Source organism: Aureobasidium subglaciale, assembly GCF_000721755.1.
Source record: "Aureobasidium subglaciale EXF-2481 unplaced genomic scaffold scaffold_21, whole genome shotgun sequence".
Taxonomy (NCBI): Eukaryota; Fungi; Ascomycota; class Dothideomycetes; order Dothideales; family Saccotheciaceae; genus Aureobasidium; species Aureobasidium subglaciale.
Window position 1 is genome coordinate 64,582 of NW_013566974.1, and position 27,055 is coordinate 91,636.

Consider the following 27,055-nt stretch of genomic DNA (forward strand, 5'->3'; position numbering starts at 1 on the left):
AATTCACCGTAAAACTCCTGCCTTTATATGGTTTCGAATCTCACATACACTTGATAATATAAAAATCACCATATGTCCAAGAGTAAACGTGTGTTGTAGAGTATTGTCTGTCATTATAAAACCCGGTGAAGAGGGTATGTAGTATAGAATCATTGTAAACCGTCATCTACGGGACCGCGAATGCGCGCGTCCTTGAACTATTCAAAGAGCTTAATCTACTGTATCGCGGATAGTAAATCGGCGCATAGCTAACAAAGCATAGGCGCCGATGAAACGAGCACAGGTCGATGACGTCTCTCACACCTTCCTTGCTTCGTGTATCGCTCCCGACCGTAGGCAGAATCTAATCCGAAGTCAGAGTGTACATAGAAGGGACGCAGCTTTTGGGACCTGCGGTCTTACAAGGCGTTCAACGAAGTGACACAGGTCGATAACGTCTCACCAGCTCCCACTGCTTTGTGTGTCGCCCTTGACTATAAGCAGAGTTCAATTCGAATATAGAGTACACAGAGGAGAGAGTCTTGTTACGGGACCGGTAGTCAGTCAGTCGATTGTTAAGATCTCGAATCTACAACTCTTCTCTTTCCCCCGGTAGTCAAACAGTGCTAAAACAAAGAATTAGAAGCAAAAAAATTCTCACACCCGTGAGTTCGCAGCTCAGAAAGTCCATTTCATCTTGAACATTTTGAGTGAGGGGTGTGGTTGTGAAATATTTTCAACCGCAAGCAAGGGTAAGCTTTTGTATCGGCATTCAATCTTGGAGACTTTAGTCTTGACACATCGAAATACCCTCCGTCATGATCAACCAAGTCCCCTAGAAACATACCGAGAACATGCGGACGATGTTGATAATACTCTTCTTGTAGTTGCGGAATTACTGATAAAAACTTTGTCCATAGCTTTTTGTTTGATGCTCTTTTCCTTTTTCACTTTTTCAAGGCGCTCGCCTATCATTTCTTATGATTTCCAACGCTTCACAGTCCTCTCGTCCAAGCGATATCGAGCATCTCCCTCTCGATCACAGGCTTCTCTACCCCCTGGTTTCCTTGTGCGGGAGATCCACGTCTCTATCGCTTACCCGCACTCTGCTTTGAGAACAGCAACTTGAAACCGTTCTTCAACGCCCTCATGTCGGGATAAGGATGACGTTGAAGTTCAAACGCGTTGGGGATGACCTTGACAGGCCAAGCAGAAACCTTAGCCCCCGCGCCTGCTTTGAAGCACAAATCAAAGTAACCAGGATACTTGGGGTTGATGCAGAAGGCGTACATGCTGCGGATGGGGTTGGCTTCCGTGTAGGCATTGAGCCATTCGTCTATTTGCATGTATTAGTATGGAAACTTTGACGATGTTGGGGAAAAGGTACTTACTCGTTGCTTCCCTCGAGCCCTTCTGGAAACGCTCGTCCGTCATGATCTCATCTACCTTCTTTGCCATGGCCTTGACGTGCAACACGATCAATTCGTCGAGATCGGAGTACGTGTACTTGCCGCCAACCTTGAGTGTTCTACCCACGGAGAACTCATTCTCCTTGTCGAGCTCGAGGACATCGATGTGTTGGAAGACATTCTCCGAGACCTTCCATGTTACAGCAAGATGGTCGAGACCCTTGGAAGATGGTCTGATGACAACATCACCTTGTGCTTGTGATCCGAGGTACTCTTCTGCTTGGGCAGAGTTGAAGGGGCGGAAGAGAGGATGCTTGATGACACGTTGGGCTCTGCCGGTCTTGGCGTCCTTTTCGTGCAAGGCCTCCTTCTTGTCTTGTGCTTCTTGTTGCTCATCCCATTGTCCAGGTTCGTGGTCGAATTCACGACGGAAAGGCTCGCGCAAGTCTTCTTCTCTGAGCGAAAGACGTGCTGTAAAGCGCTTGGGCTCAATCTCGAGAAGCTTGGCTTGGACGGTCTGATGTGTTTGGTAGACATGGCGAGGTTCTGCTCCACCGTTGCCGACACCTGCTGGGTAGTCTTGCTCGTTGACAGAACCGTCGATACCGCAGTCCAGCTTGACATCGATGTGATCGGGGAATGTACGCTTGATAGACACGGGTACGATCATGCCTGCTGTCAGCGACTCCTTGGTCTCACCAGTAAGCATCGTGAAGACCTCGTCTGTTGACAACAAGTAGAAGCTACGACGAAGCTCTTCGTAGGGCTGTTGTAGTTCACCACGAATAAGCTCGAGGGTAGCCTTCTTCTTGAGACCGAGCTTGCGGAGAATCTCCTCTGCATAGTCGTCAAGAACAAGGTCATTGAGCTTATCTTGAGCGTCGTCCTTGATAAGCTTGCGGACAACAGCATTGGGACCAGCCTCATCAATCTCAGCCTTGACATCTTCTTCATCCATATCCAGAGTATCGGCCACGATCTTTCTTGCAGTCTCATAGTCTTCGGGATGCACACGGGTGTTGTCCAAGAAGTCAGAGTCTGGTTCCGTATCATCGTAATTGATGTACAGGAAACTTGTGCAGTTTTCGAAGATCTTGGGACCACTGAGAGCCGGTCTCTTTGCGCGTTCGCTGATACCGATAAGCTCCAATCGTGTGTTGAGCTCACCACCGTTGGTATTGATGACTTTGAGTAGATGTGCGGCCTTGCGAGGACCAAGACCAGAGACGTATTGCAACAGATTGGCGGTGTAAGAGTCTGAGATAGCCTCGTTGATGTCGACACCGACCAAGTTTACAGTCTCGATCATTGCCATCTCCAGGTGTTTCAAAACCTTTTCTTGAGGGATGAGATTTTGATTGGATGTGAATGAGATGGATGTAATGTCGCGACCAAGGGCAGCATACTCCTTCAGAGGACTTTGCATGTATCTTGCGAGAGCGATACAGTATCTGGTAAGCGGAGGGACAGTAGGGTGTTCGGCCGTGGCGCGATCACTTGTGTAGTAGAGACGGGCGACCTCGTCATTAGCAATGACAATGTCAAGCTTATCACTCTGTTCTGAGCCATCCTCATCTTCGTAGGGTGTGCCGCGCAAGTCGTTGCTCTCTATAATTTCTTGAAGATCCTTGTATAGCCTGCGAGTCTCAACAGAGAAACCGGAGACAGCAACGACATCAGGCTTACGACGCTCAACAAGATCGACAAAGTTGCCAACATCGGCACCATCAGGTAGGAACTTTTCCTTGTTACCCATACGGATGTCAGAGTACTTGCCGTTCTCGAGCACACGACCATTCTCGTCAACGTATGCCCAGCAGATAGCATCATTGCGCTTTCCAGCACCGTTGGAAAGGGCGAGAACACGAGGGGTGGTACCAAGAACCATTCCACGAGGTTTGTAAGGTGCTTGATCGAGCTTGTTAGCGTACTCTTCTCTGCAAGCGCGAGCGATTTGAGCCTCGCACTCGGTCTTGAGGTTTTCCTTGACACCCTTGACGATGATGCGAGTGAGCTTGTCAAGTGCCATGTCCAAGACTTCTCTGCGAAGAGCGTTCCAGGCATCTGCAAGCTCGCTGAAATTGTCGGACATGATGTTCTTGTAGAGACTGTCCTTGAATCTGTCCCAGACTTCCATGCGAACGCGAACCTCAACAAGACCATCATCTTCAGCCTTCAGCATGCGCAAGAACAGCTCAGGCTTGGAGACGATTGATCTGAGATCCTTGCCTCGGAGATACTTGAACTCATAGTATGGGTGCTCTTCGTCGATTCTCCTCAAACCCTTCTCAGTGCGGTAACAGTCGAAAACACCATCAAGGTAGAAGTTTTGACGAAGAAGCTTGCGCATGCGGGGACTTTGGGCGAGCTCCTCGGCAAACATGGCCTTTGCAGCAGCCATAACCTGTTGGCTGTTGGAGTATTCGGTTCCATCAACAAGCGCGTCGGCCATATCGTCGGGTCTTTCTGTCGGATCCTCGGTGTACTGCCTTGTACCAATCTTGAGGGCATTTTGCGCCAGAGCGTCTGCTGAAATGCCGAATGCTCTGACCAGGTGGTAAGCCTGTCCAGCACGAACCTTGTCCCAGATGTTGCGTGTTCCCCTAGCTCTTTTTTGTGTTCCGTTTGTCTCTGCGTCGTAGACAGTAGTATCCTTGAGTTGGGCGGCGTACTGGAAGTGGAGATAGTCCTGGACGTCTTGGAGCTCTTCCATGGTGACAGCGGCAGGGATCATGTCGTTGAAGATTTCGTCATTCGAGTCAAGCATGGATTCACGGATGCTCTCAATCGACCTTGACAAGGCTTCACGCTTCTCGACAAAGGCACGGTACTTGAGATCCAGCTCGTAAATCTCCCACAGGTCGCTGTTCTGCAACAGTCTCGAGGCCTTGATCTCATACTCGGGGGCGTCTGGGTCGTTTGCGTTGGGTGATATCGGGACGCGCTCCTCGTGGATGAGATAGTCCTTGCGGTTGTGGAGGATAAAGGGGATTTCGAGCTCTTCGACGTTCATGAAACGTAGGACGTGGCCGACGACTTCACGGAAAGGCTCGACCAGATCACGATCCAGACGCTTCTTGGGGAGAAGGAAGTCGGAGATCCAGTGTGTCTCTTCCTGCATGCGGGCCGTCATTTCCTCGTCGGACAGGTCCATCTCCTTGAAGGGCTGGCGGGCGAGCTGGTAGCGTTCGGGCACGTCGGTGTTGCGGATGATGTTATCACCCTCGGTCAACATGCGATCGGCCAATTGCGAAGGCTCGAAGACGTCCTTGAGTTCCAGCGGCTTGTCCAGGCCTTCCTGGTTCTCATCACCCTCCTCTTGTAGTTGCAGAGCCCAGTCGTATTCAGTACCGTCACCAAAGGCGGCCATCATGTCTTCCTGGGCCGACTCGTCCAGTCCACTCTGCATGCGCAGTGGGTCGACATAGCCTCTGCCTGGTCGTCGTACTTCGGCTTCGTCGCGCATGGCTTCGCGCTCCTCATCTGGGAATTCATCCTCTTCAATAAAGTCGGCAAACTCGTCTGCGTAAGCTCTGGGCTCGCGGCCGTACGCTCTGCCGTCGGCGTCAGCCATGTCCTCATCGTCGCTAAAGATGTCGTCGATGCCGCGCGCTTCGTTGCGATCCCGGTCTTCGCGGTGGCCACGCTTCAGACGCTTGAACTTGCTCTGCTGTGTTTGTTAGCTGGCTGACCTGTCGTGCAAGCTTCTTGTCTTGTAGTCACCTGCTCCTCCTGACGACGTTGGTAGTCGGGATGTGTCTCGCCAATCAAGTCCAGATCCTCCTCGTCGAGCAAAGCATCCTCGGCCTCGCGCGCCTCTCGTCTGCGCTTCCTCTTGTCGCGTCTGCGCGCGGTTTGATCCCCGTCGTCGTCTTCGTCTTCGTCTACTATGAACCCTTCTCGGACCTGATGGAATGATTAGAGCCGCCACCAGATGACGTGCATGTATGCATACCTCTCTCTCAGCCTCCTCGTCGTCATCATCTTCTTCTTCACTGGAATCATCCAGATTGCCAGACGACCTTTGTTTCTTGGAACGAGGAGCTTCTTCCTCGTCGCCCTCGAACTCCTCATCTTCTTCGCTGCCGAGCTCGGCATCCAAATCGAACAGGTTGGCCGTCGTCATTGTGGTTGTGGTCCGCGATGTTTTGGTGAAAGCTGTCTTGTCGGGTCTAGGCGCGTTGTGAAAGTCCAATCGTCAATTCGTGAGCGCGGCTATGCGGGAAGGAGAGGGAAAGAATAGAGTTGGACCAGCAGGCGCTTATGTATTTTGACGGAAAGAGAGTCAAGGGATGTCGATGAACAAGCGAGTGCTCATTGACCTGTACTCGTCGTCGTGCTTGCCAGTCGACCGTAAACTACGACTTGAATCTCCGTCACGGTCTTGGCACCTTCCGCCGGCTGAATCTCGGCGCTGTGGTCGCAACTGCCCGACTGCAGAAGTTCAATCGATAACGGCAGTCGCGAGAGAGAGAGAGAAAGACCTGACTAGGGTAGACTTGCCCGTCGCAGGAATATGATCTTCACTCGAGTCACTAGATGATGTGGTCACACTCCGTAAACACGATTCAGCAGCGACATCTTTACACACACCGACACAACAAAGACAGGCCTCTCTGCTGTGGAGAGATGGCTTGGCGAGCATCATTCTCTGCCAAGGGCGGAAAGTCGGGAACAAGGTTGAATGGAAATAGAAGGTCTGTAGAAGGCTTGCGGCTACTAGCAAGAAAGAGCTGTTTCAACGAGTACGTCGGCCTGTCTCATGTCCATTAATCCCTCCATCTCTCCATTCTCAGCTCGTCTCTCCTTTGGGTGCTCTTCTATAGAATGCCAATAATCCTCGGTCAATCTTGATTATTCCCGATTCTTCATTCTCGCAATCTCCCAATCTTCCAGTTCGCATCCAACAAAGCGGGATTCTGGCCCCACTCGACAGACACCAGTCCCCTTGTTGACGACGTGCATACGCCAAACAAGTCGGATACACTCGTTGATTGTACCTCGACCTTTTGCGCCCAACCTAGCGACCGTCCGATATTAATCAAGCCCGTCTAGAGGGTCAGCCAATCACTTTTACGGCCCAAGGAGCGGCCAACTCTTGCCTATCGACTGAGCAGACGCAACTTCTCTTCAGTACAGTCGCCTACACAACACACATTCGCCAACCATGTCGGACGCCTTCAAGACAAAGACGATGAAGCGCAAGAACGTCAAGGGCCTTGCTCTCAGCGCTCCCGCTGCTCGTCCTGCACAGCCCTCGGCGCCTGATGGAGAATCGGCTGGCGGTCAAGAACTAAGTCGCGCCGACACACTCGAGATCGGAGTAGAGTTCAGGTTAGATCTCAAGAGTGAAGATCTCCAGGTCATCAAAGAGTTGGGAGCAGGAAATGGCGGCACAGTCAGCAAGGTCATGCACACGGCCACAAAGGTCGTCATGGCACGCAAGATCATCCACGTCGAAGCCAAAAAGGAAATCAGAAAACGCATTGTACGAGAGCTACAGATCATGCACGAGTGTAATTCACTCTCCATCGTCTCCTTCTACGGCGCCTTTCTGAACGACATGGGCGATGTTGTCATGTGCATGGAGTATATGGACGTTGGGTGAGTAGCAGAAGATACAAGAGGGTGAGACAGAATACTAATAGACTTGGCAGCTCACTGGACAGCATCTCCAAGAACTTTGGACCGGTGCGTGTCGACGTTCTAGGAAAGATTGCAGAGTCCGTCTTGGGCGGGCTCGCATACCTCTACCGCATGCACCGCATCATGCATCGCGACATCAAGCCTTCCAACATCCTGGTTAACAGCAAGGGTCAGATCAAGTTGTGCGACTTTGGCGTGAGTAGTGAGCTTGACAACTCGGTGGCGGATACTTTTGTCGGAACGGGCACGTACATGGCGCCCGAGAGAATCCAGGGATCTCCTTACACGGTCAAGTCGGACGTGTGGAGTGTCGGCTTATCTTTGATGGAGCTTGCTATTGGCAAGTTCCCATTCCACAGCGAGAACGGCGAAGACGATGATTTGGCGGGCCCTCAGGGTATTCTTGACCTCCTCCAGCAGATTGTGCTGGAACCCTCACCGAAGCTCCCCAAGAGCGACGCCTTTCCCAAGATCCTGCACGATGTCATCGACAAGTGTCTGATGAAGAACCCCGACGACCGACCCACACCCGCCGAGCTATTCGACTCTGATCCTTTCCTCCAAGCTGCTAAGCGCACGCCAGTCGACCTCGAGGCGTGGGCTGTCAGCATGATGGAACGCCACAACCGCAAATCCCACCTTGTGCCACAGATCTCTCCCGAGACAAAGCAGTTGCTACGATCTGGGGGCAGGGAGCTCGAGACACAGCCCAGTCCCGCTTCGTCGTCGTCAGGCGACATCCCCATCAGCACACAGTCCATGCCGCGTCACTCGCAACGTCCGGCCTACCCACAGCGCACCTCAAGCGCCGGTCAGGTACCCATGGCCGCTCAGCCACCGCTCAGTCTCCCAATCCGCCCTGCACCTCCCGTTACCTCGACTTCACAACCTCGCTCCGCACGCCGTGAACCCGCCCCTACCTCGAGACCCGACTCGGCTTCTCGCCAGACTCCCAGACGCGATCCCAAATACGACTACTCAAACTACGATGACATTGTCTCTGGCTACTACGACACGAGCAACAAGTTTTAGATAAGCCTGTCCCTTCACCTACTCCAAACAGCTTCGCTCAAACCACTTCTACATTCAGTCACAAACACTCAAAAATCCTACTCTGCCCTCGACAGAAACACAACCCAATCATCAAAGACAGACTCTCGCACGCATACACACACACACAAAGCCTTCTTCTCTTTTGTCCCTTCTTGCTTGTCTTTTACCACTCATGGCCACGGCGTTGTCTTCTTTTTCCTTTCAGGCTTTGACTTTTGTCCGAGCGGAAAGCTTCTCTGCCCTTTTTCGCTTTTGGGGTTTGCAATCACGGTGGGCGTTTTTGACTACCTCTTCACATGCAAGCATTCTGGATACTTTTTTCTACAGACAACCAAATTCTACTGTTTTGCTACTCTTATCCCGAAATTTGTTGCTGGCGTAAAGTCTTAAAGGCCAAGCGGTAATAAGCTATACTTATCGATCAAGCATGCGGTTTTCTCGATATGGGCAGAAAATCAACATTGGAGCCGGGAAATTGTGATTTATGAGTCATCTATGCTTAGGGGTGTACCCTGTTCTTGACTGGAGGACCATGTATCTTGCATCTTTATTGTCCTTTGTGTTTTTAACATCTATCCTAACGTAGTCGTCGTGAGTTTTTGTAAAGTGGACTAGGTCCAATTTCTCTGTTGCCTTTAAGCTATAATGCTGGTCTGCCCATCAAAACACGACTTTTTTCTCAAGAGAAACCGTGGGCTTCTTGCCACCTCACCAGCTGTGGACGACATTGATAGGGGTTGTGGTTTTTTGAGTTTATCATATCGATCTTCTCATCAATCCATTGTATACGTAAAATGCTCATCTCCATAATCATACTTTCTGTGTCGAACCCTTTCAAATCCGTAGACTCCAACAATTGTATCCCAGACCAAAACCCCAAGATATTACTCCGACCCATCAAGTAATTCAAACATCAGCGTCAACATCAACATTCAACATCAAGGCCCCTCGCTCATCATCATACAATCCCCATCTCCCATCCCCAACCACATGATGCTCCTCCACCCATATCCCAAGCTCCCAAGCCAACCCTACCCAACACCAGGAACCAAGGAAAGCAAGAAAAGAAAAAAAAAGAAAGAAAAAACCATCCTAACACCTTCCCACCCTACACCCAAAAACCGCACTATCAACCTCAGCCACAGCCTCCAAAACCTCCCCTACCATCCTCGCCAGCGTGACCCTTATCCGAAACGCTCCCTCTTGTCTAACACACAAGCCTTCGAACCCCACGACTCCCACAACTCGATGTCTTTGCTCTCTGCTCAAGCCTGCGATATCAGTGCGACTCGCTGCTACAACGGAATCCATCAATTTCGGACCCAAGAGGTGGCCGGCGGGGAGGACGCGGGGGCCGGAGGGGGTTTCGTGGCAGAGGGAGAGGATGGCGAGGAGGTTTTGGGGTGCGGTGGGGGTGTGGGTGGTTGTTATTAAGATGCGGGTGTTGAAGGGGGAAGAGGGGTGAAGAAAGGAGGGAGGAGGGGTTGTGATGGTTAGGGTGTAGGAGGATGATGTTGTTTGAGGGGTGCGTGAGGTTCGGGGGGCTGAGGGAGATGGGTAATCTGTGCGTGTTGAGGAGCGACGGGACCTGTGAAGTGTCAGTTTCGAATCTTGACATTGCTGGGATCTGAAGCATGGCTTGTAGAAGCGCGGCTCACGAGTGGACATAAAACTCCCTCTCGGATACAGGAAGAATGGTGGTGGAGATTGGAAATTGTGAAAATGAGATTATAAGACTTACTCGACACTGCGAGGACCGTGGTCATTGCGAGCGTATGTGCGGCGTGCAACGTCTGCCATTGTAGATGTGGAGTGGTTGCTTATGTTTTGTGATTCTGTTTGCTGGTCTTGATGTCGTTGAGCAATTCTTGCTGATCGTCGTAGATTGAAGTAACGGTCTTCTTCTGGTAGTTGATGTTGACGTTGTTGTCTAACAGATGGCCTTCGAGTTCTGGTGATATGATTTCGAGCAAGAGTTGTGCTTCTGGCCTGGGGTGAGGTCTGATCAGTATGTTGTCTTGTATGCCCAATGATAGTGCTTTGTGATCTGGCCATGATTGTGGTTGCGAGTCTGCATGAAGAATAGTGGATGGTGGAGGAAAAACAAAGGGTAAGATCGAAGAGGTGATCGACACAACATATACGTTGTGATGGTAGGGCAATGGCTTTTTGAGGCTTAAAGTCAGAATATTGGAATCCCCTTCTTGACAGCCATCTTCTCCATGGGGTGAGGGAAGCATAGGGCAGAGCGGGTGACGAAAAACAGCCAAACGTTCATAACGTCTGGAATCTTCTTTCGACTCGTACGTACCAACGAGATATGGTGATATTGAAGAGTCGGTGGGGCAGCGGGATGCGTATATAGAAGCAAGGAGGTGTAGTTTGTCCGGTAATGATGCTCAGCTGAATAGGCTTGCGGAAGCGAGGATAGAGTTTCGATGACAGCCAGCGAGACTTGTGTAATTCTGGACTGTGAAGATGAGGAGGAAGCTGGATGGTGGATGTCGAGGATGAATTGATCTGGTCCAATAGTCGGTCCTCCCTGGAGAAGACATGCTGGCTTTATATTTCGCTCCCGGCCGAAAGGTCCTCGAGCTTTGAGATTCCCTCCGACGGGTTGATTGCATTCAATGTCGAACCCATCGAGCCCGTCTCTCATTGACAAGGTTCACGCACGATTTAGAGTTAGCCAAATGGTCGGGCGTCAAATCAGATGTACCAGAAAGGGTGGCACATGAATCGACTAGATATGTATGCGGACAACACAGACGTTGAACTTGCCTCTTGCAGCGAGATCCACTGCGACCAAGAAGCTCCGGTGCAGCGCGGACTGGATCGGATCATCCTGAGCCGTTGAACTGGGAATTGAGCAATGGGCCTCGTAAGGATGATGTCTTCTAAGGAGTGGACACTGGGCATAGACAAGAAGCATGGACGTTGCAGTACGAATCTACGAATCAATCGAGCAGGGAATCTGTCCGAGATTGTGCAGATTCGGTGCGTCGCATGACAATGCCGGAGTCCACCATTTTCCAAACATCCATGAACATGGTGTCGGGTCCGAGCCATGGCGCGCTGCTAATTGATGCAGACGTCTTGGTTTGGAGAGAAGTTTGGCCTGAGCGCGGCGGTTCATTCGAGCCCGTTGACGCCAGGCGTTTGTCTTTGACCAACCACAAGGCTGAACATGCATTTTCACAGCGCCGGGTAATCGAGGAACAGGCGCCGGCCTGTGCAACGACGCGCTTCTTCCAGAGACGGGCCATACGAAAGGATTGACGTTGGAGCGCTGACGGCATTTGCATGAATCTGCCAAAGTAAGAAACATAACCCTGGCACCACCATCGTCTCCCTTTCGAGGTCAAGAGGCATTCCTGAGTAAACCTTGTTTGCGACACCATTGTACTCTTACAGACAAATGCCTATAGCAGGCGGCACTAGGCTGTTGCCAAGCTTGATGAAATAGACGACAAGATGCAGGACTGTTCCTCGAGCCGACACGCGCAATCTCGAGAGAGCCCGATATTGTGGATAAGCGCCGCAGATCCATGCCCGTGAGTTGTGCCGTGGGTCGCAGGTGTGACAAATCTCGTCAATCTGAAAGAAAGCATGCATCTCACGCGTCTCATCTCAGCTTGAGTACGATTGGAATGACCTGCAGATTTTGCAGGTGCGACCGATGAGTGCAGCTTTTCCTGGGGAACCACGACCGGCAAAATTCTACACATGTCATGCTGCTGCAGAAAGAGGTATCTCAACCCCTCTCATCTTGCATTACACAGCAAGCGTACGATGTTTTGGAAACACGCTTCCCATGCAGGACAGACGTCAAGTCTGTCAAAGCTTCCCAGCTCAGGGGAGAGGGGTCGACCTACTTCACGCAAGCTTTGCACATCATTAATATACGGCATCGAGCTTCCACGGGCCCGTCCGAGACTACGCAAGTCGATCAAGCCATTGGGCGTAGTCGTTCCTCGCCTGATCGCTCCCGGTCTTTAGATCAGATGGGATAACCTTGTATCGGGTACGCAAGTCGCGATCCTTTCATGTATAGTTCGGCATCGTCGTCATATCACAGTTGCAGGCCTGCGCCGCCGCTTTCAGACCAAAGTGTGCGAGCAGCGTGCAGAGTTCACATCGGCAGTCCATGGAAAGTACCTTCATGATCACGCACTTCGTTCACGCGAGCAGTCTGATGTAGCGCGATGAAGAGTTATTCGTGTCGGTTCAGACTAATTCGGAGCTTGCACGCTACGGAAAGATCATTCTATCAACATGTCTCCAGTGGTGCACTCGCTAAGAAACTGACCTGTCGACCGTTACACAATCTCAGGATCGTATTCGTGGCCTTTCTGCTGCCATCCACGCCTGCATCTGCAGGTCCCAGGTTCTTCCCAACTCATTGGACTACATGAACATTGGGGTACACAATCAATCCGAATACTCGACTAGCGACATCTCCAGCGCTGTGGTCAAGATATGTTTGGGTAGCTCCAGGAATCCGGAAAGGCGTTCGGATGCAAGCCTCCAGCCTTGGGAAGCGCAACCCTGCAGGACCATTTCGACCGGCGCAATGTAATACCTGCAACATTCTCTATGCGTGGTCATCATCTCTCGCGGGAGTATTGTGACGACGTCATGAATAATCTTTCTCTGGTCGCCGAGCGCGATGCGTGGCCAGATCGATTCAGCCTTGTGGAGATGACTCCTTTGTGCGCACAGCCAGCATGAACGCAAAGACCTGTGCTAAAAGGGGAAGCTGCAATGCTTTCTTTGGATATGAATTCTCACCATAGCTTCTGTGCTATTGCAACTGCCGCCATTGAATGCTAATCCGGCCGAGGTATGATCACCTACCTTCCCCTTTTGACTCGGCGTCAAGGAATAGTCTCATTGCGGGCCAATTGTCGGATGAACACCACAAAATTAGCATTCTTTGGGCCACGCGCTCCATCGGGCATACTGTATTTGATATACCCACCGGCCCAAGCTCTGCTAGACGATGCTGGCTACATTTGCAAGATAATAACATAACCGAGCAGCCACGAGTGATGAACCAAACATGTTCTCTTCTATATGTAGGCACGCGCCATTCGAAAGCTCACATCCCGACAAAGATATTTTCAACGATCTTGAAACACGCCCACGGTTCTCCAGGGCTCAATTGCGATCCGGGGAATCAATGTACAGAAGTGGCTGGCCTGTGAGTGCAGATGCGGCACGAACAGCCATTCCCTGATCAGCTCGGGATCAATCTGCTTCGCTGGTCCCGGCATGCCCGACCGTGCTCATCCGATGACGGTAATCAATATCAAGCAGATAGATTGCTTGCAGCAGCGAATTCGTACGAGCGTTCGGCCACCAACAAATCGATTGCGGGCGCATACTCCCGGATTTCCCGAAACGCGTCTCGAACATCCCTATGCGCAGTCCTGGGATGCCTTGTCATGACTTAATTGTTAAAGAGCTTGGAGTTTTGAATCCCGACAACACAGAATTGCAATATCTTGGGCTTTCTGTCTGAAATGTAGTTCGGCAGCACCTGGTCTATCCGACATTACTGCCATGACTAAACCAACTTTCAAGTCCAGATCCGCCACTTGCCAGCTGGAGGCGACCTGATCAAAGTTTCCGCCGTGACGATCAATCTCGGGTTCTCATTCCTCGTCGGAGCGAAGCACTGCAAATAGACGACATCAGTTGCTTGACTGATTGCTTGGAGACATCCACGCCAGAATCGCTCGACAAAACCTGTCACGCTTACGCTTACTGACTCACGGATTACGAAACACGAGGTTTCCAGGCAAATCATACTGAACCTCTTTCGCAACGCGCTATCACGGCAAGCTTTCAAAGTGAGTTTTGTAGCGAGGGAAATCGCAGCTCCCGCAGGTATCGAGTGACCTGTCGGATCCTGGAATGGAGCGAAGATAACCCTAATCGACAGCTTATCTCTCAACTCTGTCTACTTCTCGGGAGGTCACCGCATTGCTTGTACACAATTGCCGTTACCAAGCGGGAGGTACCATACAGTTGATCATTGTCTCGGTACCCATGCCGTTCCCAAGAGACATTTCGATAATTCGCTTGGCTGGCGGAAGAACCCTTCCAAATGACGGGGACACCCTTCTGGGGACGTCTGATAGGGTTTTGATTGCTACTATCTTGTCTCCCGGTCGATCCCGTGTTGTTTGCTGCTTATTTTGGCACGACCTTCCCATGCTCGAGCATTTGAATTTCTGCGCCGCACATGTCTTGCTTGCCGCAAAAAGACTTTAATGCCTACTGCGGGAGTGTTGTTTCTAGATATTGCTGCCACCTACCGTGCGATCAAGTGGATTGTAGGCGTTGCCCTTGGCCAGATCGGACTCGCTCGCGCTTACGATTATGACATGTCTCACATTTTGCTGCAAGATTAACAGTTACGAGCCGAAGCATTCAAGATCGCTCGCACATGCTGCAAGCCGTCAGTTATATGCACATTCACCGTTCGTGATCTCGTCAATACTAGACTCTCCTCATCCGAGATCCTTGGGACGATGAGATCGCAAGCCACATTTTGCAGCGTTGGGTCATCTGAAATTCTCTCTGCCTCGTCATACCGAAAGAAGTTATCACAGCACTTTTCCACCTTTGCTTCAGAAGTCAGAAGCGATATGCACAATCCTTCCATGACAATCGTCATGACTCTTCGCGATATGCAGGAGAGGAAAAGTTATGCTCTATTTGCGGGTTAATATGGTAGGGGGACCACGCGCATGAGCTGTCTGACTTTGGAGATTCTGACACAGGTGCTTCGCTCAGCCAAGTATGTTGTCTTCCCGACTGCACGATCAGTGAACATTTTGCGGCACAGTATGTGTCAGGTATGATCCTCACATCTGTGAGTGTGAAGAAGGATTTCTGCAGGCAAATGTGCTCGTATCATGCTGTCTTATGGTGAGACATGTCAGGTAGATCAGGAACAATCTCGCCCGTACTCGAATGTCGACCATCAGGTTCCCTGCCATGTCCCTCTTCTGCTTGATCAGGTCAATCGGATCGAATGACTGCGGCAGGCGCTGTCTGGCTCTTAGATACTTCTGGAAACTCACCCACAGGCGCGTTTTCGACCTGAACCAAGGCAAGTAGATCTCATCATGATGTATAAGCCCTATAAATTCGAACAAAAAACACTCCTCCAAGTTGACAGCAAGACTGTAACAGACTGTAAGCTAGCGTATCAATACCGCAAGCTATAGTAGCTATATTATCTATTCTCGGAAATGTAAGCGTTTTGCTGAGCGACAAAAGCACAAGTTCTTCGAGAGCACAACAGTACACATCAATATCATTCACCGTCTCGCCTGCCCGGCCTGCTACAGAGGTTCCTCACATCAAGCTCTCCAATAGAACCTAGCCAACCTCCGAATGGTGGCACCACAAGCTCTCTGGTCCAAAATTGAAGTGATGCGGCATGATGTTCTCTGTTTTCCAGTCATTGTCTATGGAGAGCGTTACGGTTAGCATTGTGACTTGTACCCTCGAAGACTGTCCATGAATAGATGAGGGTTGTTCTGTCTCTGATTGTAGGCATGGTGTCGTAGTCTACGCATACTCCAGGGCGAGCACAGGAACACCGATTCGCTCCTTCACGTTTCGGACTCCTCGCTTCATCACAAGGTGGAACAGTCGTTGTCAAAAGGTACAGTGTTTTCCAGAAAGCTCATTATTATCTAGGGAGAAAAACGAAGCAAATGTTCTGTCCCATCGCGTTGTGTAATGAAGCCACCTTTTCTCCTGTCGCAATGCATTATCATCTTCCGGGTCCTCCTAGTCTTGAAGGAAGCATCACTGTGAGCCCGACTCGGTGTCCAGTGACTCGTCATGCACCAAAGTGATGCTCTCGAGGTCAACATCCTCAATTCGAGAAACGGCCTCGTTGATGTAGTCGAAGTCCTCACGCGATGCTGAGACGAAACAAGAACCAACACCCAGACGGAGTGACCTAAGCTTGGGCAGACCACGTAGCAGGGAAGCGAACTGAGCTCCCTCCATGGTGAACGAGCAGGGCACACCTGGCCTCATGTGAATAATAAGGACCTCGAGATCGTCGAGGCAAGTGAGCTCCAAGAGATGCTTCCCGTCGAGCTGCCATTCAGCTTTGCATAGCATGCGGAGCTCCTGCAGGTTCTTGAGCGTTGCCAAGATGGGAAAGATGACAAAGTCGATTGCGTTGTTCCAAGTTGAAGAAAAGTGGTCATCGAGGTCCAATCTGAGCTTCTCGAGACCAGGCATCATTGGCAAAAGTCTTGAAGCAGCGCTCACATAGCCAGAGTGGCACCAGAGGTAGTCTAGCTTGCGGAGATGTGGCATAAAGTGGTGCGAACCAAGCCTTTGAACGACCATATCGACGATTTCGGGGGTGAAGCCAAGGACGCGGCTAGAGCAGAAGGACTTCAGCTTTGGCATGCGCATTATCTGAATCAGCTCCTTTAAGCCTAGCTCCGCACCGAGATCCTCACCCAGGTTCAAGACCTCGAGATTGACCCCCGAGGCCAAAAACTCTTTCAACAAATTCTGATCAAAGTCTGCACACTCACCCGTAAGTTTCAATACAGTCAGCTGGGCGGACAGTTCCAGAAGCGCACCGAATCAGACATTGTTAATATCTGGAAAGGGGCCTGGGAGGGAGATTAGACCACTGTAGTTGTGAGAAAGGTAGAATCGAGCACCATAGTCGTGAGTCATAATCCATGACTTGAGACTAGATGTTATCAATGCTTTGATACCCTCGATATCGACTTCCATAGGAGTAGTGCGGATGTTGCTAGAGTACATCTCGACCGACTTCAGATTGTTGAAGTTGAGAGTTCTGACACGTGGATTGGCCAAAACCTGATCTCCAGGCTGGTGGTAGATGTTTTCGACAAGGGCAGCGAAGCGAGCAAGGCGGTCGCCTGCCAGACCGTGATCGAGTAGATCTCTCAGTTGGTTAGTGTGCCAGATCAGATGACCACCTGAAGACTGCCAGAGCTTGCAGACTTGCGCAGCGCACGCGGTGGAGCGAACGTCATGAGACAGAAGTTTGAGTACGTGGGCGATCAATTCGTTGGGCAAGGCGTGGATGTTGACAGGCGTTTTAGGAGCTGTGGTAGCAAGGGCGATGGCCGTCTGCGAGCCAACGAACTCTGACGGTTTGATGAACACATGAGGAGCTGGCTTGAGGAGAGGAATGGCGGCTTGCGAGATGCCGAGCTTTGGCGAGTCGTCGTGGTCGAGGACCGATGAGCCGCCGCGATCTGATGATTCGTCGAAATCGGAGGGGTCATCCAAGTTTGATGTGTGGTCGTCGACCTTTGATGAACAGGCAGGCACGCAAGGGGCTGACGTAGCGAGGGGAATGGAGGGCTGCGAGTCTGCGAGCTGTGCCGAATGGATGAGATCGGGGGGGATATTGTTGGTTACGCCCATGATGACAAGTTGCAACGAGGAATGAGTTTTTGTGGTCGAAGAGTGAAAGGGTAACGAAGAGTGGGCAGAATCTGTCGTGTTAACGCTGCTAAGCGTGACTGCCCCTAAGTGTCGTCGACGCAAGGTTGCTTCTTGTTCTGACAATATGACGAATTGTTGTTGTCTGTAGTTGAGACGAAAGAAAAGGGCGGAAAGTGAGCTAGACTCTGTTGCGATCAACGAGGATGACAAGTGTGAAAGTCCCCAGATGTCGCCAATGCGATATTTGCGTCGTATTGTGATGCAGTTTGGGTCGCTTCTCTCGATTTGCTGGCAATCCGCTTCGATCACTAGCCGCCGCAATCTAGATCATACGTCGAGGAGAAGTTGTGCGTCGCGCGGTGATGCAAAAAGGACAGTTGACTGTCGTTGAGATGGAATGAAAGGATGAAAAATTAACGAGTTTGGCAGTGATCGACGCTGTTCGCGAAGGTGGACGTCTCGAGCTGTCGTGTCGATGTGTTAGTGCAAGTCGGTTGGTATTACGATGCAGCTTGAGTCTCTTGCTTGACTTGCTGATGAACGGCTTCGTTCCTGGCCCACCACAACCTAGGTCATGGCTCTTCCGAAAAGCAATCAGTTCAGGAGGCTGGTTCGCCTTTGTCTTTGCGCTTCGCTGGTACGAGTGAAAGGGTCTGTCGACTACTAGTAGACTCTTTTCTTCTCCAAGGGGACCACTCTTCTGGCCAACCAACGACAATGCAGTCTCCTGGACGCTTTAGGACGTATCATCGATGTCTGGCTGCGTGTAAGATTCTTGCGTGCTTAGAGATCACCAGCCGCCATCCTCGACAAATCATGTCGACAGCCTGCGTACTCGATGCACTTCTTGCCGACAGGTCCTCGAGTCAATATGAGGACAGAGAATGCTCTTATCCACAGGAACGTGGCCTACACAGAGCAGCTTCCTTCACACGCAGGGTCCGCGACGTTGCTTTCAAGTGTCTTCCAGTCTCACTTCCCATCTGTGCCGGTTGACACGAGTGCCTCTCGTTCCCCGTGAGCAACATCGATGTAATGACAGCAGGTCAGTGTCACCACAGAGAGGCGTGCCTTGTGGCCCAATATTACCGAGTTTCTGCAGTATGTTCGCGGCGCGAAGAGGAGTTCAGCCAAAGGAACCAGCGAGGTCTATGATCTAGTGACTCTGCTTCTCGTCTCATTTGGTGTAAGCACGGCATTTATGATGACTCGTTCAGTCCGAGAAAGCGCTAGTGACAAAGCGCTCGAGGATCAAGAAGTGTCATCGACCTGGTTTCTTTTTCCTGCTCACGGACTAGATCACGTGCAATGCTTTTGTCCTCACACAAGGCCAATTTTCATTGATATCTCAAGACCGAAGGCTGTCATTGGCCGACAGTCCGAGCGTTGTTAAAGGGATCCTCAGGCGCAGCGCCGGAAAGTCTTTATAGCCTTGACTGGCCCAAACGTCTCACAGTGGATTTTGTCTCGAGCTCCAGAACTTCTTTGATGACTGTGCAAGTCGTTGCCGTTCGAGAATGATTCATTGCCTTGACGGTAAAACAAGCAAGCTGTAGTGTCAGTGGACCCGAGCCAGTCGCGACGCTGTTCTGACCCTTCCAATTTTCTGGCCAAAAGTCATGGTCAATCAATGACGCTCACCGCAACCAAACACCTCGGTCCTGAGGATAGACGGGCAATAACGTTGTCTACCCCGCTTACGTCTTTGACCTCAAATATATCCTTGAGAAACAAATGATCAAGTCTATATCTACAATAATCAAACCATACCAACACATCAAGATGACTTCAGGAACCTGTCTTTGCGGAAACGTTTCCATCTCCTACAGTGGAGACCCTGCCATGAAGGTAATTGACTCGCTACCGTTACTGTAGACCCCAGCACTGATATTGGACTAGGCACTCTGCCACTGCACCGATTGCCAAAAGATCAGTGGTAGCGCCTACAGCGTCAACAACGTCGTCTCGGGCGAAGGCTTCAAAGTCACCGGAAACCCCAAAGCGTACACCAAGACGGCCGACAGCGGCAAGAAAATCACCAGTTACTTCTGCGGTGACTGTGGATCTACTCTGTACCGTGACGGAGAGAACTTCCCGGGTATGAAGATTGTCAAGGCTGGTGTTCTGGATGGCAAGGATGTGCTCAATGAGAGTAAGCCTAATGTCGAGCTTTTCGCTCCTACGAGACCGAAGTGGGTCGCTGCGCTTGATGGTGCTGAGCAGAAGAATACCATGTAGATGGTTACTGGATGATATGATTGGACATTTTGGAAGAGCTGCAGAGCTTTATGATTGGAATCTTTGGATTGCTACTTGTATCAGTATAACTTGAACACGATAGTAGCTTGAAACCATTTTACATACTTGAAACTATCGCATCACACATCGCGTGCCTGTCGTCATTTCGTCTTGAAAGTCGTGTCACATAACTTTTGGTGGCTATTGCATGATAGTATGGCTACTACTCGGAGCCCGAGTCTTCGGCCTCGCGCACTGTATCCTTGAGGGCCTATAGCGTTGTCAGCGTAAGCCTGGACGGATTCAAACGATTCACTGACGTCCTTGAGCTTCTGCTTGAGCTCATCAAGCTTCTTGGTGTTGATCAAGCAAGTCTCGTCGTCGATGTCTTCGGATATGTAGAGGCCGCCATTTTCTTCGTTGATTTTACTGATGATTGCCTTGATTGACGGATCGCATTGCACCAGGGTGCCTGAGGGATGTGTTAGCTCGTGCTTTCTTTGTGATGGTTGGCACAGCCATCTTGCGACACGGAATTCTGCTCACCAGCAGTAGCGCGGGGCATGGCGAGCGCTTCTGTTCGACTTGCGAAAGACGTCGAATACTCGGACTGTTTGCAACTGCGATGAGGACTAGTATAGGACAATAGACCCTGATGGCAGGTTGGATGGGTTATGATGACGCCAAGAAGTACATTTTTGAGCATCGACGGAAGGGGAAGGCAGCGGCTCCGCGGAGGGCAAGTCCGTTCGACATGTGAAAGATGCGGGCTCTTGCCTCCCTTCGTCCACACAACACCGAGTAACTGCCTGTTGCTGCCGTCCCGAACATGTCGCCCGCCTTCCTTTTGTATTCGTGAAGCTGCATCTATGAGGAAGCAACGTTTAGAGAATCCACCGCCCGCCTTGTTCGACAAAGAAGCGTCCATCCCAACTCCAAGACTTTAAACCCAGTCTGCGATCAATCTCGAGTCCCGAGATAGCCGCGCCGTACCACTCAATCGTCTACTCCCTCGGAACATTGTTCTCGTTGTCTGCTGGTCCTTCGCTTCGACGACTTGTTACGTCGACACATCGCAATCGCAATCAGACTACAATGGATCCTTTCTCCATACTCCCCATCGTGACCACCACTGCTCCCACCTGGGCTCCCATCACTTCGGATGCATACGGCATACCCACACCTGCCAGCATCTACTCAAGCACAGACTCATCATCCAACGAGGAGGGAAAGAGCTTCGGCAGCCTATACCGGAACTACTTTGTACTGGTCGCCATCGTCATCGTCATCGCTTTTGTTGGAGGCTGCGTCTTCTACCGTCGCAAGAAGCGCATAGTCTACCGTACCAATGTACAACGCCAGGCTGCTTTGTCGCGCGATCTCGAAGATCAGGGCCTGCACGGTAACAGAGGTTGGGGATGGGGAGCTCTGTCACGCGACTACTCGAGTGGTCCGACTCCTCACGGTCAGCCTGTCACTATAAGAGGAGGAACGGGCATGACAACAGGGCGCCGCCGCAGAGAGGACGAAGGTCTCAATGAAGTAGGCGAAGCTCCTCCAGCATACAAGCCCGCCCCTGACGACAACCACACCCTACTCGAGACTGGCCAATCTGCACCTTCGACCGATGCCACCATTGCCCCGGCTTTACCACGTCCTACTCTAGGTAGAGAAAATACCGGCCTCAAGCCTCCAGACTATACCGAGACTGTCATCACAAACGTCGCTCCAGGCCGAGGCTTGTCGAGTACCACAATCCCAACCTCGACCGCCACCAACTCACGAAACACGAATCCTGATAGAGACGTCGAACTCGGCCATCTTCCTGGCTATACCGCCAACGACACTCGTGATCGCAGATAGACTTTGCCACGACATGATGCTAAACAATACTTTCTTTTGGTTCCTGTTCTGTTGTGAATGGCATAGCGAGGCGCCGGCGCCTTGGGATATGGGCATGACTGTATGACATGAGGTGGCGTTACTACATACATTGTTTTCTTCCTCTTCACAGCAACTATTCCTGCTTGTTGCACTCTTCCTAGCTGTTCAATTGACCTTCTACAATTTTTTCTAACCTTCTCTCTATCTCCACAAGCCGGAAGCGGCCCGTGGATCAACGCCCCGATGTGATTCTTGGCATGGGATGGGTTATCACCTTGCCCTCGAATGTGACTGTGATTTTTCTTCTTATCACCAGCAGTCCAATCACTATGTCGAATACAGAGTTCACGCCGGAGCATTTGAAAGAGATCTATGATTTCGCGGTGCAACTGGCGAAGGATGCGGGAAAGATGTTGATGGACGGTGTGGAGGCGAGATGCGGCGATGACAGCACGCCGAGTACACAGCAGGAACATGTTGAAAAAGACAGCTCTGTTGATATTGTTACCCAAACTGATGAAGGTGTGTCTAAATCTGCTGCGACCTCTGCGAAAGTCATGATGCTGTCAAAGCGAGACTTGAAGCCAAGAACTGGGCCGATGAATCATACTATCAGGACACCACTAATCTCACCATCGAACAGATGTCGAAGCCTTTGTCAAAGACCAAATCACCAAGAAATATCCCAGCCATGAGTAAGATTGATACTAAGGAATCCTCTCAAGCCAACAGTCCTAATTTAAATCACAGCTTCATCGGCGAAGAAACATATTCCAAAGGCTCATCAAGAGACTACCTCATCACCACCGCACCAACCTGGTGCGTCGACCCTTTGGACGGCACAGTAAACTACACGCACCTCTTCCCCATGTTCTGCGTTTCCATCGCCTTCATCCTCGACTCCAAGCCGACAATCGGAGTAATCTACGCACCCTTTCTCAACCAGATTTTCTCCGCTTGCTCAGGTCAAGGAGCTTGGCTTAACGAAACTCGTCGCTTGCCTTTGATTAGAAATCCTGTACCTCCTATGCCTGAGCAAGCGCCCAAAGGTTGTGTATTTAGCTGTGAGTGGGGAAAGGATAGAAGGGATGTTGAGGATGGCAACTTGTATAGGAAAATTGAGAGTTTCATGAATATGGCGGGAGAGATTGGGGGCAGGGGCGGAAAAGGCGGTATGGTACATGGTGTGAGGAGTCTTGGAAGGTATGTTTTTTGCCCCGTGGGTTTTGTGTTCTCCTTACTGACATCGACGGAATAGTGCAACACTCGATCTCGCATACGTTGCCATGGGCTCTTTCGACATTTGGTGGGAAGGCGGATGCTGGGAATGGGATGTAGCGGCTGGCATCTGTTTATTGCAGGAAGCTGGTGGATTGGTCACGACTGCCAACCCACCTGAAGACCCTGCTACTACTGCTATTGAAGAGGTCAAGTTGGGAAGCAGATTATATCTCGCCATCAGACCTGCCGGACCTTCAGCAACAGAGACAGGAAGACAGAGTCAGGAGAGAGTGGTCAGAGAAGTCTGGAAGAGAGTCAGACATTTGGAGTACTCGAGACCTGGTGCATAGGTGCATTGGTGACATATATGAATTGCATAGAGAAGAACCAAGACCACAATAGACAACGGTCTCGCGCCGGACGTCATCAGCATATCGCATAACATGGTGCTACATTTGCAGCCGTTCACTAGCCCTACTCATCATCGACGACATGCTGTGCACTCGCCGAGTCTTGTCCGCCCTCCTTGCAATATCAATGCTTGACCAATAACCAGTACCTCAAACGACCACGGCGTCCTTCTCTCCGAAGATATACGCCCGTAACCCATGCAATATCATGAATACAAATCACACCGCTATTACGCGGCCTGTCCAATATTCCAACATCTGCCGGCTCTTCCGGAATAGAGTCGACAAATAAGGTCAGTGTTGGCAAAAGCTTGAGAGCAATAAGAGAGAATGAGGGGGGAACTGTTGCGGGGATGACGACATGGATCTTGTGTTTTGCTTGCGGGGTTGTGTTTCTCCGCGCTTTCTTGCACCACCTCAAGAGTTTTCTTGGCATGTACTCATGTAGTCTTCGACATCATGTCTGACTTGGCAGGCTGGTGACGGGCTGTGATTGATTGTTATACATGCAGCTGGAGGTCATGTGTGCGACGACTTCCCTCGACGGGCCTGAGGTGACAGTCCTGTGCAAGGTCATCGATTGACCCAACAAGCTTTGCTCCAATCAAGTACAGACAGCATAGGGCTCCATGAGTAACTGAATCTATTCAATTTCAATCGAACAGGCCCAAAATCTGTCAGCGACATCAAGGTGCGGCTCATGACGCCACGACCAAGATGATCAAAATCGCACATCACCTCCGCACAAGCTTTCGTCGAACACTTCCAGTCGAAGTATGTCGGTAGTTCGCTACGACCAATTGGGTAAACAGGAACATGCCGCGAAGCTATTCAACCCGTCACATTCTCCGTCACACCCGACCATAGACAAGCCTGCAAAACGTCCATAGCTTCCAAAGACGTTACGCAAACTTCTCCATGATGATGATCTGTTTGAGAATCTCTAACCGAGTCCGCGGAGTACGGTTGTGCTACTGATATATAACATAGGTCATGGTACCTGAGCTTAAGGTAGAACCTTGATCCATCTCAACCTCCTTTCAACATGAGAACAGGAACTTCTCTCATCGCGGCTTCGGCTCTGCTGAGCGCAGTCTTTGCCGCTCCAGCTCCCGCACCAAACCGTGTCAAGGCTCGTCAAGAGTCCGCCGTACAATTCTTGGACAACACAAACAACCCGACCGCCACACCGTACGGACCGGAAGGTGCATCTGGTTCTCTGAGAGGTGGGCTCGAGCTCGCGGGCTTCAACCCTACCAATCTTATCAGCTCGTACGACCCTGCTGTGGTACCATCGAGTGCTTTCAGCGTTGGTCCGCTTCAGACTGCAAGTGCAGATACAGGCTTCTATCTTGACTTGAGTCGGATTGAGAACCCTCAGCCTATACGTGGCGCTGGAGGCAAGTCGCCTACAGACCCTGGACCGAGGAACAGAATGCTCGAGAAGCAGAACCCTGATCTGTATGCCCCTCCTGTAAGTCAAATGATTATCTGCTATTGGTACGCGGGCATCTCTGACGTCGCACGCAGGGTACCGACTCTGGCGATGTTGCCAACGCAAAATGGCCGCTGGGTCTTTCTCACAACAGACATGGCTTGAATGGCGCCGGGTTCGCAAGACAACAGAATGTTGACCTTCTGCCTGTTGCTAAAAATATGGCCGGCGTCGACATGCATCTTGAGCCATATGCATATAGAGAGTTGCACTGGTGAGTTGTCTCATCAATTGTCCAGCTTTGAGTCAGTCTGACAGTTTCCCAGGCATCAGGCAAACGAGTGGTCTTATATCCTCAACGGCTCTGTTCGTCTCAATGCCGTCAACGAAGCCGGTGAGACGACTACAGATGACCTCTCTGCTGGTGACGTCTGGTTCTTCCCTGCGGGCATCCCTCACAGCATTCAGGCCGGTCCTACTGGTGTCGAGTTCTTGCTTGTCTTTGACGAAGGCAGCTTCAGCGAAGACAACACCTTCCTTCTCTCCGAACTTTTCGCCAGAAACCCAAAGTCTGTCTTGGCCAAAGATCTACGTGTCGACATCTCAGCTCTCGACCACATTCCCCAAGATCAATTATACATCTTCAACGGCTCAGCATATCCAGCCAATGTATCTGATCCTCTCAACAACATCACCGGTCCTGCTGGCGTAATCCCAAACAAAAACTCGTATACCTATCACTTCTCCGAGCAAGCTCCTTACGAAGTCCCCGGCGGTAGTGTCAAGATCATCGACACCCAGACATTCCCCGCCGCCTTCGATTTCGCCGTCGGTCTCTTCACCATAAAACCCGGCGCCATGCGTGAACTACACTGGCACACCACCTCCGACGAATGGGACTTTATAATCAGCGGTCAAGGCCGCCTGACCCTCTTCCAAGCACCCCAAGCCTCTCGCACTTTCGACTTCCAAGCCGGCGATGTGGGATATGTGCCGGTCGTTACTGCTCATTACCTTGAGAATACGGGTACTGAAGACTTGGTATATCTTGAGGTCTTGCAAGCACCTATTTACAATGACATCAGTGTTGCGCAGTGGTTAGGCTTGACGCCTAAACAGGTTGTCAAGGAGCATTTGGGCTTTAGTGATGATACGCTCAATCGCTTGCCGAAGATTAAACCATTCATTCTGCCTGGAGATACTGATTTGGGACAGACCAACTTTACCTCTGAAAATGAATAAGGAGATATGAGACGTTGCATTTAGGGAGAGGGGATTTCTCCAGTATTTTGGATGACAAAGTATCATGATGCAGTACATACGATATTCGCATGCAAGAAATGTTTCCTGAAAATCGGTACAAACGGACAATGCTCTCTCAGTACCACCACACCCATTGCCACACCCTAGGTACCGTTGTGAGAAACTGATGTGCTCGCCTTCACAGGGTAGTTTGCATTCCCCAGAAAGCCATTCGCCACAGAGCTCAGGATGCTAAAAAGCCGTGGCGGATTGCCTGCAGAGCTTGACGATTCTACCATTTTGCAAAGTGAGAAGCCTCTCTTAGCATTATGTCTGTCGAGGAAACACAAAGGTCTCACTCGATGATGATGCGAGCTCTCTCCAACTACTCGTATGGCTTCTTCCATGCTGTGAGTAACATCGGGTCTATAATGCGCCAGCTCTGTCTGGGGCTACATTACCTTTGAGCGTGACTGGTTGAAACAGATGAAGTGGCGGACTGCGCAGCTTGTTGACAACGACAAGGTCAAAGATATAGCATCGAGCCTTCTCTGCGTCGCGGGCCTTGATCTTGTCGTTGGTTTAGGGGGTCAAAAGGACAACAGGAACAGGTTATGATACGAGGATTATCGGCGATCCGAATATTGCGATGACCATAAGGAGGTTAGCTCTTGACGTCAAAAGGGGGGATTTTGATGTGTGGATCTCGACGGGATCAATATAGAAGGCTTTCTCCTGCTCGTTGGATACGTTCAGATTGTGAAGAAGGTCAGATGGACCCAATGGAGGGACTTCAAAGTCAAGTGGAATTAGTACAAAAAATCTTTCGTCAGAACTGGTGGGCAGTTTGTCGCGCTGACACTTCATTCCCTTGACAGTCGACAGCTTTTTGGTCTGTTTCGATCCGGCTTCATCGCTCTCGGGCTTGGATCCACTGGGGACGGATGTCTTGCCTATAAGCCGATTCGGCAATCTTCAAACAAGGAAGCCATTGATCAGAAGCGAAGCTGCGTGTCAAAACTAACTGGACCAGATGTGTCGCTTGGAAGGTCGCCCAAGGGCAG

At 50.8% G+C, this 27,055-nt stretch overlaps 9 protein-coding genes across 9 annotated transcripts; 5 read left to right on the top strand and 4 right to left on the bottom strand.

Moving 5' to 3' along the window:
* Positions 1–1,067: 1,067 nt before the first annotated feature.
* On the bottom strand, positions 1,068–5,514 carry AUEXF2481DRAFT_68499 (uncharacterized protein; the record flags this gene model as incomplete). The annotated part of the gene is made up of 4 exons (XM_013485569.1): positions 1,068–1,315; positions 1,371–5,055; positions 5,112–5,294; positions 5,344–5,514. 4 exons carry the CDS (start codon positions 5,512–5,514, stop codon positions 1,068–1,070), a joined length of 4,287 nt encoding a protein of 1,428 aa, XP_013341023.1.
* A 1,041-nt stretch (positions 5,515–6,555) lies between these two features.
* AUEXF2481DRAFT_32050 (uncharacterized protein) lies at positions 6,556–8,066 on the top strand (the record flags this gene model as incomplete). The annotated part of the gene is made up of 2 exons (XM_013485493.1): positions 6,556–6,992; positions 7,046–8,066. The coding sequence occupies 2 exons, from the start codon at positions 6,556–6,558 to the stop codon at positions 8,064–8,066; spliced, it is 1,458 nt and encodes a 485-aa protein (XP_013340947.1).
* Positions 8,067–9,175: 1,109 nt separating this feature from the next.
* Positions 9,176–10,891, bottom strand: AUEXF2481DRAFT_419357 (uncharacterized protein). Its single transcript, XM_013485595.1, has 3 exons — positions 10,399–10,891; positions 9,829–10,076; positions 9,176–9,382 (listed from the first exon to the last, which is right to left on the bottom strand). Exons 1-3 carry the CDS (start codon positions 10,744–10,746, stop codon positions 9,367–9,369), a joined length of 612 nt encoding a protein of 203 aa, XP_013341049.1. The 5' UTR covers positions 10,747–10,891; the 3' UTR covers positions 9,176–9,366.
* Positions 10,892–15,917: 5,026 nt separating this feature from the next.
* On the bottom strand, positions 15,918–17,540 carry AUEXF2481DRAFT_32052 (uncharacterized protein; the record flags this gene model as incomplete). Its single annotated transcript, XM_013485494.1, has 2 exons — positions 15,918–16,691; positions 16,728–17,540. The coding sequence occupies 2 exons, from the start codon at positions 17,538–17,540 to the stop codon at positions 15,918–15,920; spliced, it is 1,587 nt and encodes a 528-aa protein (XP_013340948.1).
* Positions 17,541–19,343: 1,803 nt separating this feature from the next.
* On the top strand, positions 19,344–19,799 carry AUEXF2481DRAFT_7547 (uncharacterized protein; the record flags this gene model as incomplete). Its single annotated transcript, XM_013485461.1, has 2 exons — positions 19,344–19,409; positions 19,461–19,799. 2 exons carry the CDS (start codon positions 19,344–19,346, stop codon positions 19,797–19,799), a joined length of 405 nt encoding a protein of 134 aa, XP_013340915.1.
* Positions 19,800–20,022: 223 nt separating this feature from the next.
* On the bottom strand, positions 20,023–20,364 carry AUEXF2481DRAFT_7548 (uncharacterized protein; the record flags this gene model as incomplete). The annotated part of the gene is made up of 3 exons (XM_013485462.1): positions 20,023–20,070; positions 20,120–20,271; positions 20,346–20,364. The coding sequence occupies 3 exons, from the start codon at positions 20,362–20,364 to the stop codon at positions 20,023–20,025; spliced, it is 219 nt and encodes a 72-aa protein (XP_013340916.1).
* Positions 20,365–20,556: 192 nt separating this feature from the next.
* Positions 20,557–21,874, top strand: AUEXF2481DRAFT_42902 (uncharacterized protein). Its single transcript, XM_013485515.1, has one exon. It carries the CDS (start codon positions 20,895–20,897, stop codon positions 21,660–21,662), a length of 768 nt encoding a protein of 255 aa, XP_013340969.1. The 5' UTR covers positions 20,557–20,894; the 3' UTR covers positions 21,663–21,874.
* A 46-nt stretch (positions 21,875–21,920) lies between these two features.
* Positions 21,921–23,516, top strand: AUEXF2481DRAFT_42903 (uncharacterized protein). The gene is made up of 4 exons (XM_013485516.1): positions 21,921–22,205; positions 22,327–22,378; positions 22,434–22,886; positions 22,942–23,516. Exons 1-4 carry the CDS (start codon positions 22,013–22,015, stop codon positions 23,252–23,254), a joined length of 1,011 nt encoding a protein of 336 aa, XP_013340970.1. The 5' UTR covers positions 21,921–22,012; the 3' UTR covers positions 23,255–23,516.
* Positions 23,517–24,359: 843 nt separating this feature from the next.
* On the top strand, positions 24,360–25,991 carry AUEXF2481DRAFT_68456 (uncharacterized protein; the record flags this gene model as incomplete). The annotated part of the gene is made up of 3 exons (XM_013485565.1): positions 24,360–24,788; positions 24,845–25,023; positions 25,076–25,991. 3 exons carry the CDS (start codon positions 24,360–24,362, stop codon positions 25,989–25,991), a joined length of 1,524 nt encoding a protein of 507 aa, XP_013341019.1.
* Between the last annotated feature and the right edge of the window lie 1,064 nt (positions 25,992–27,055).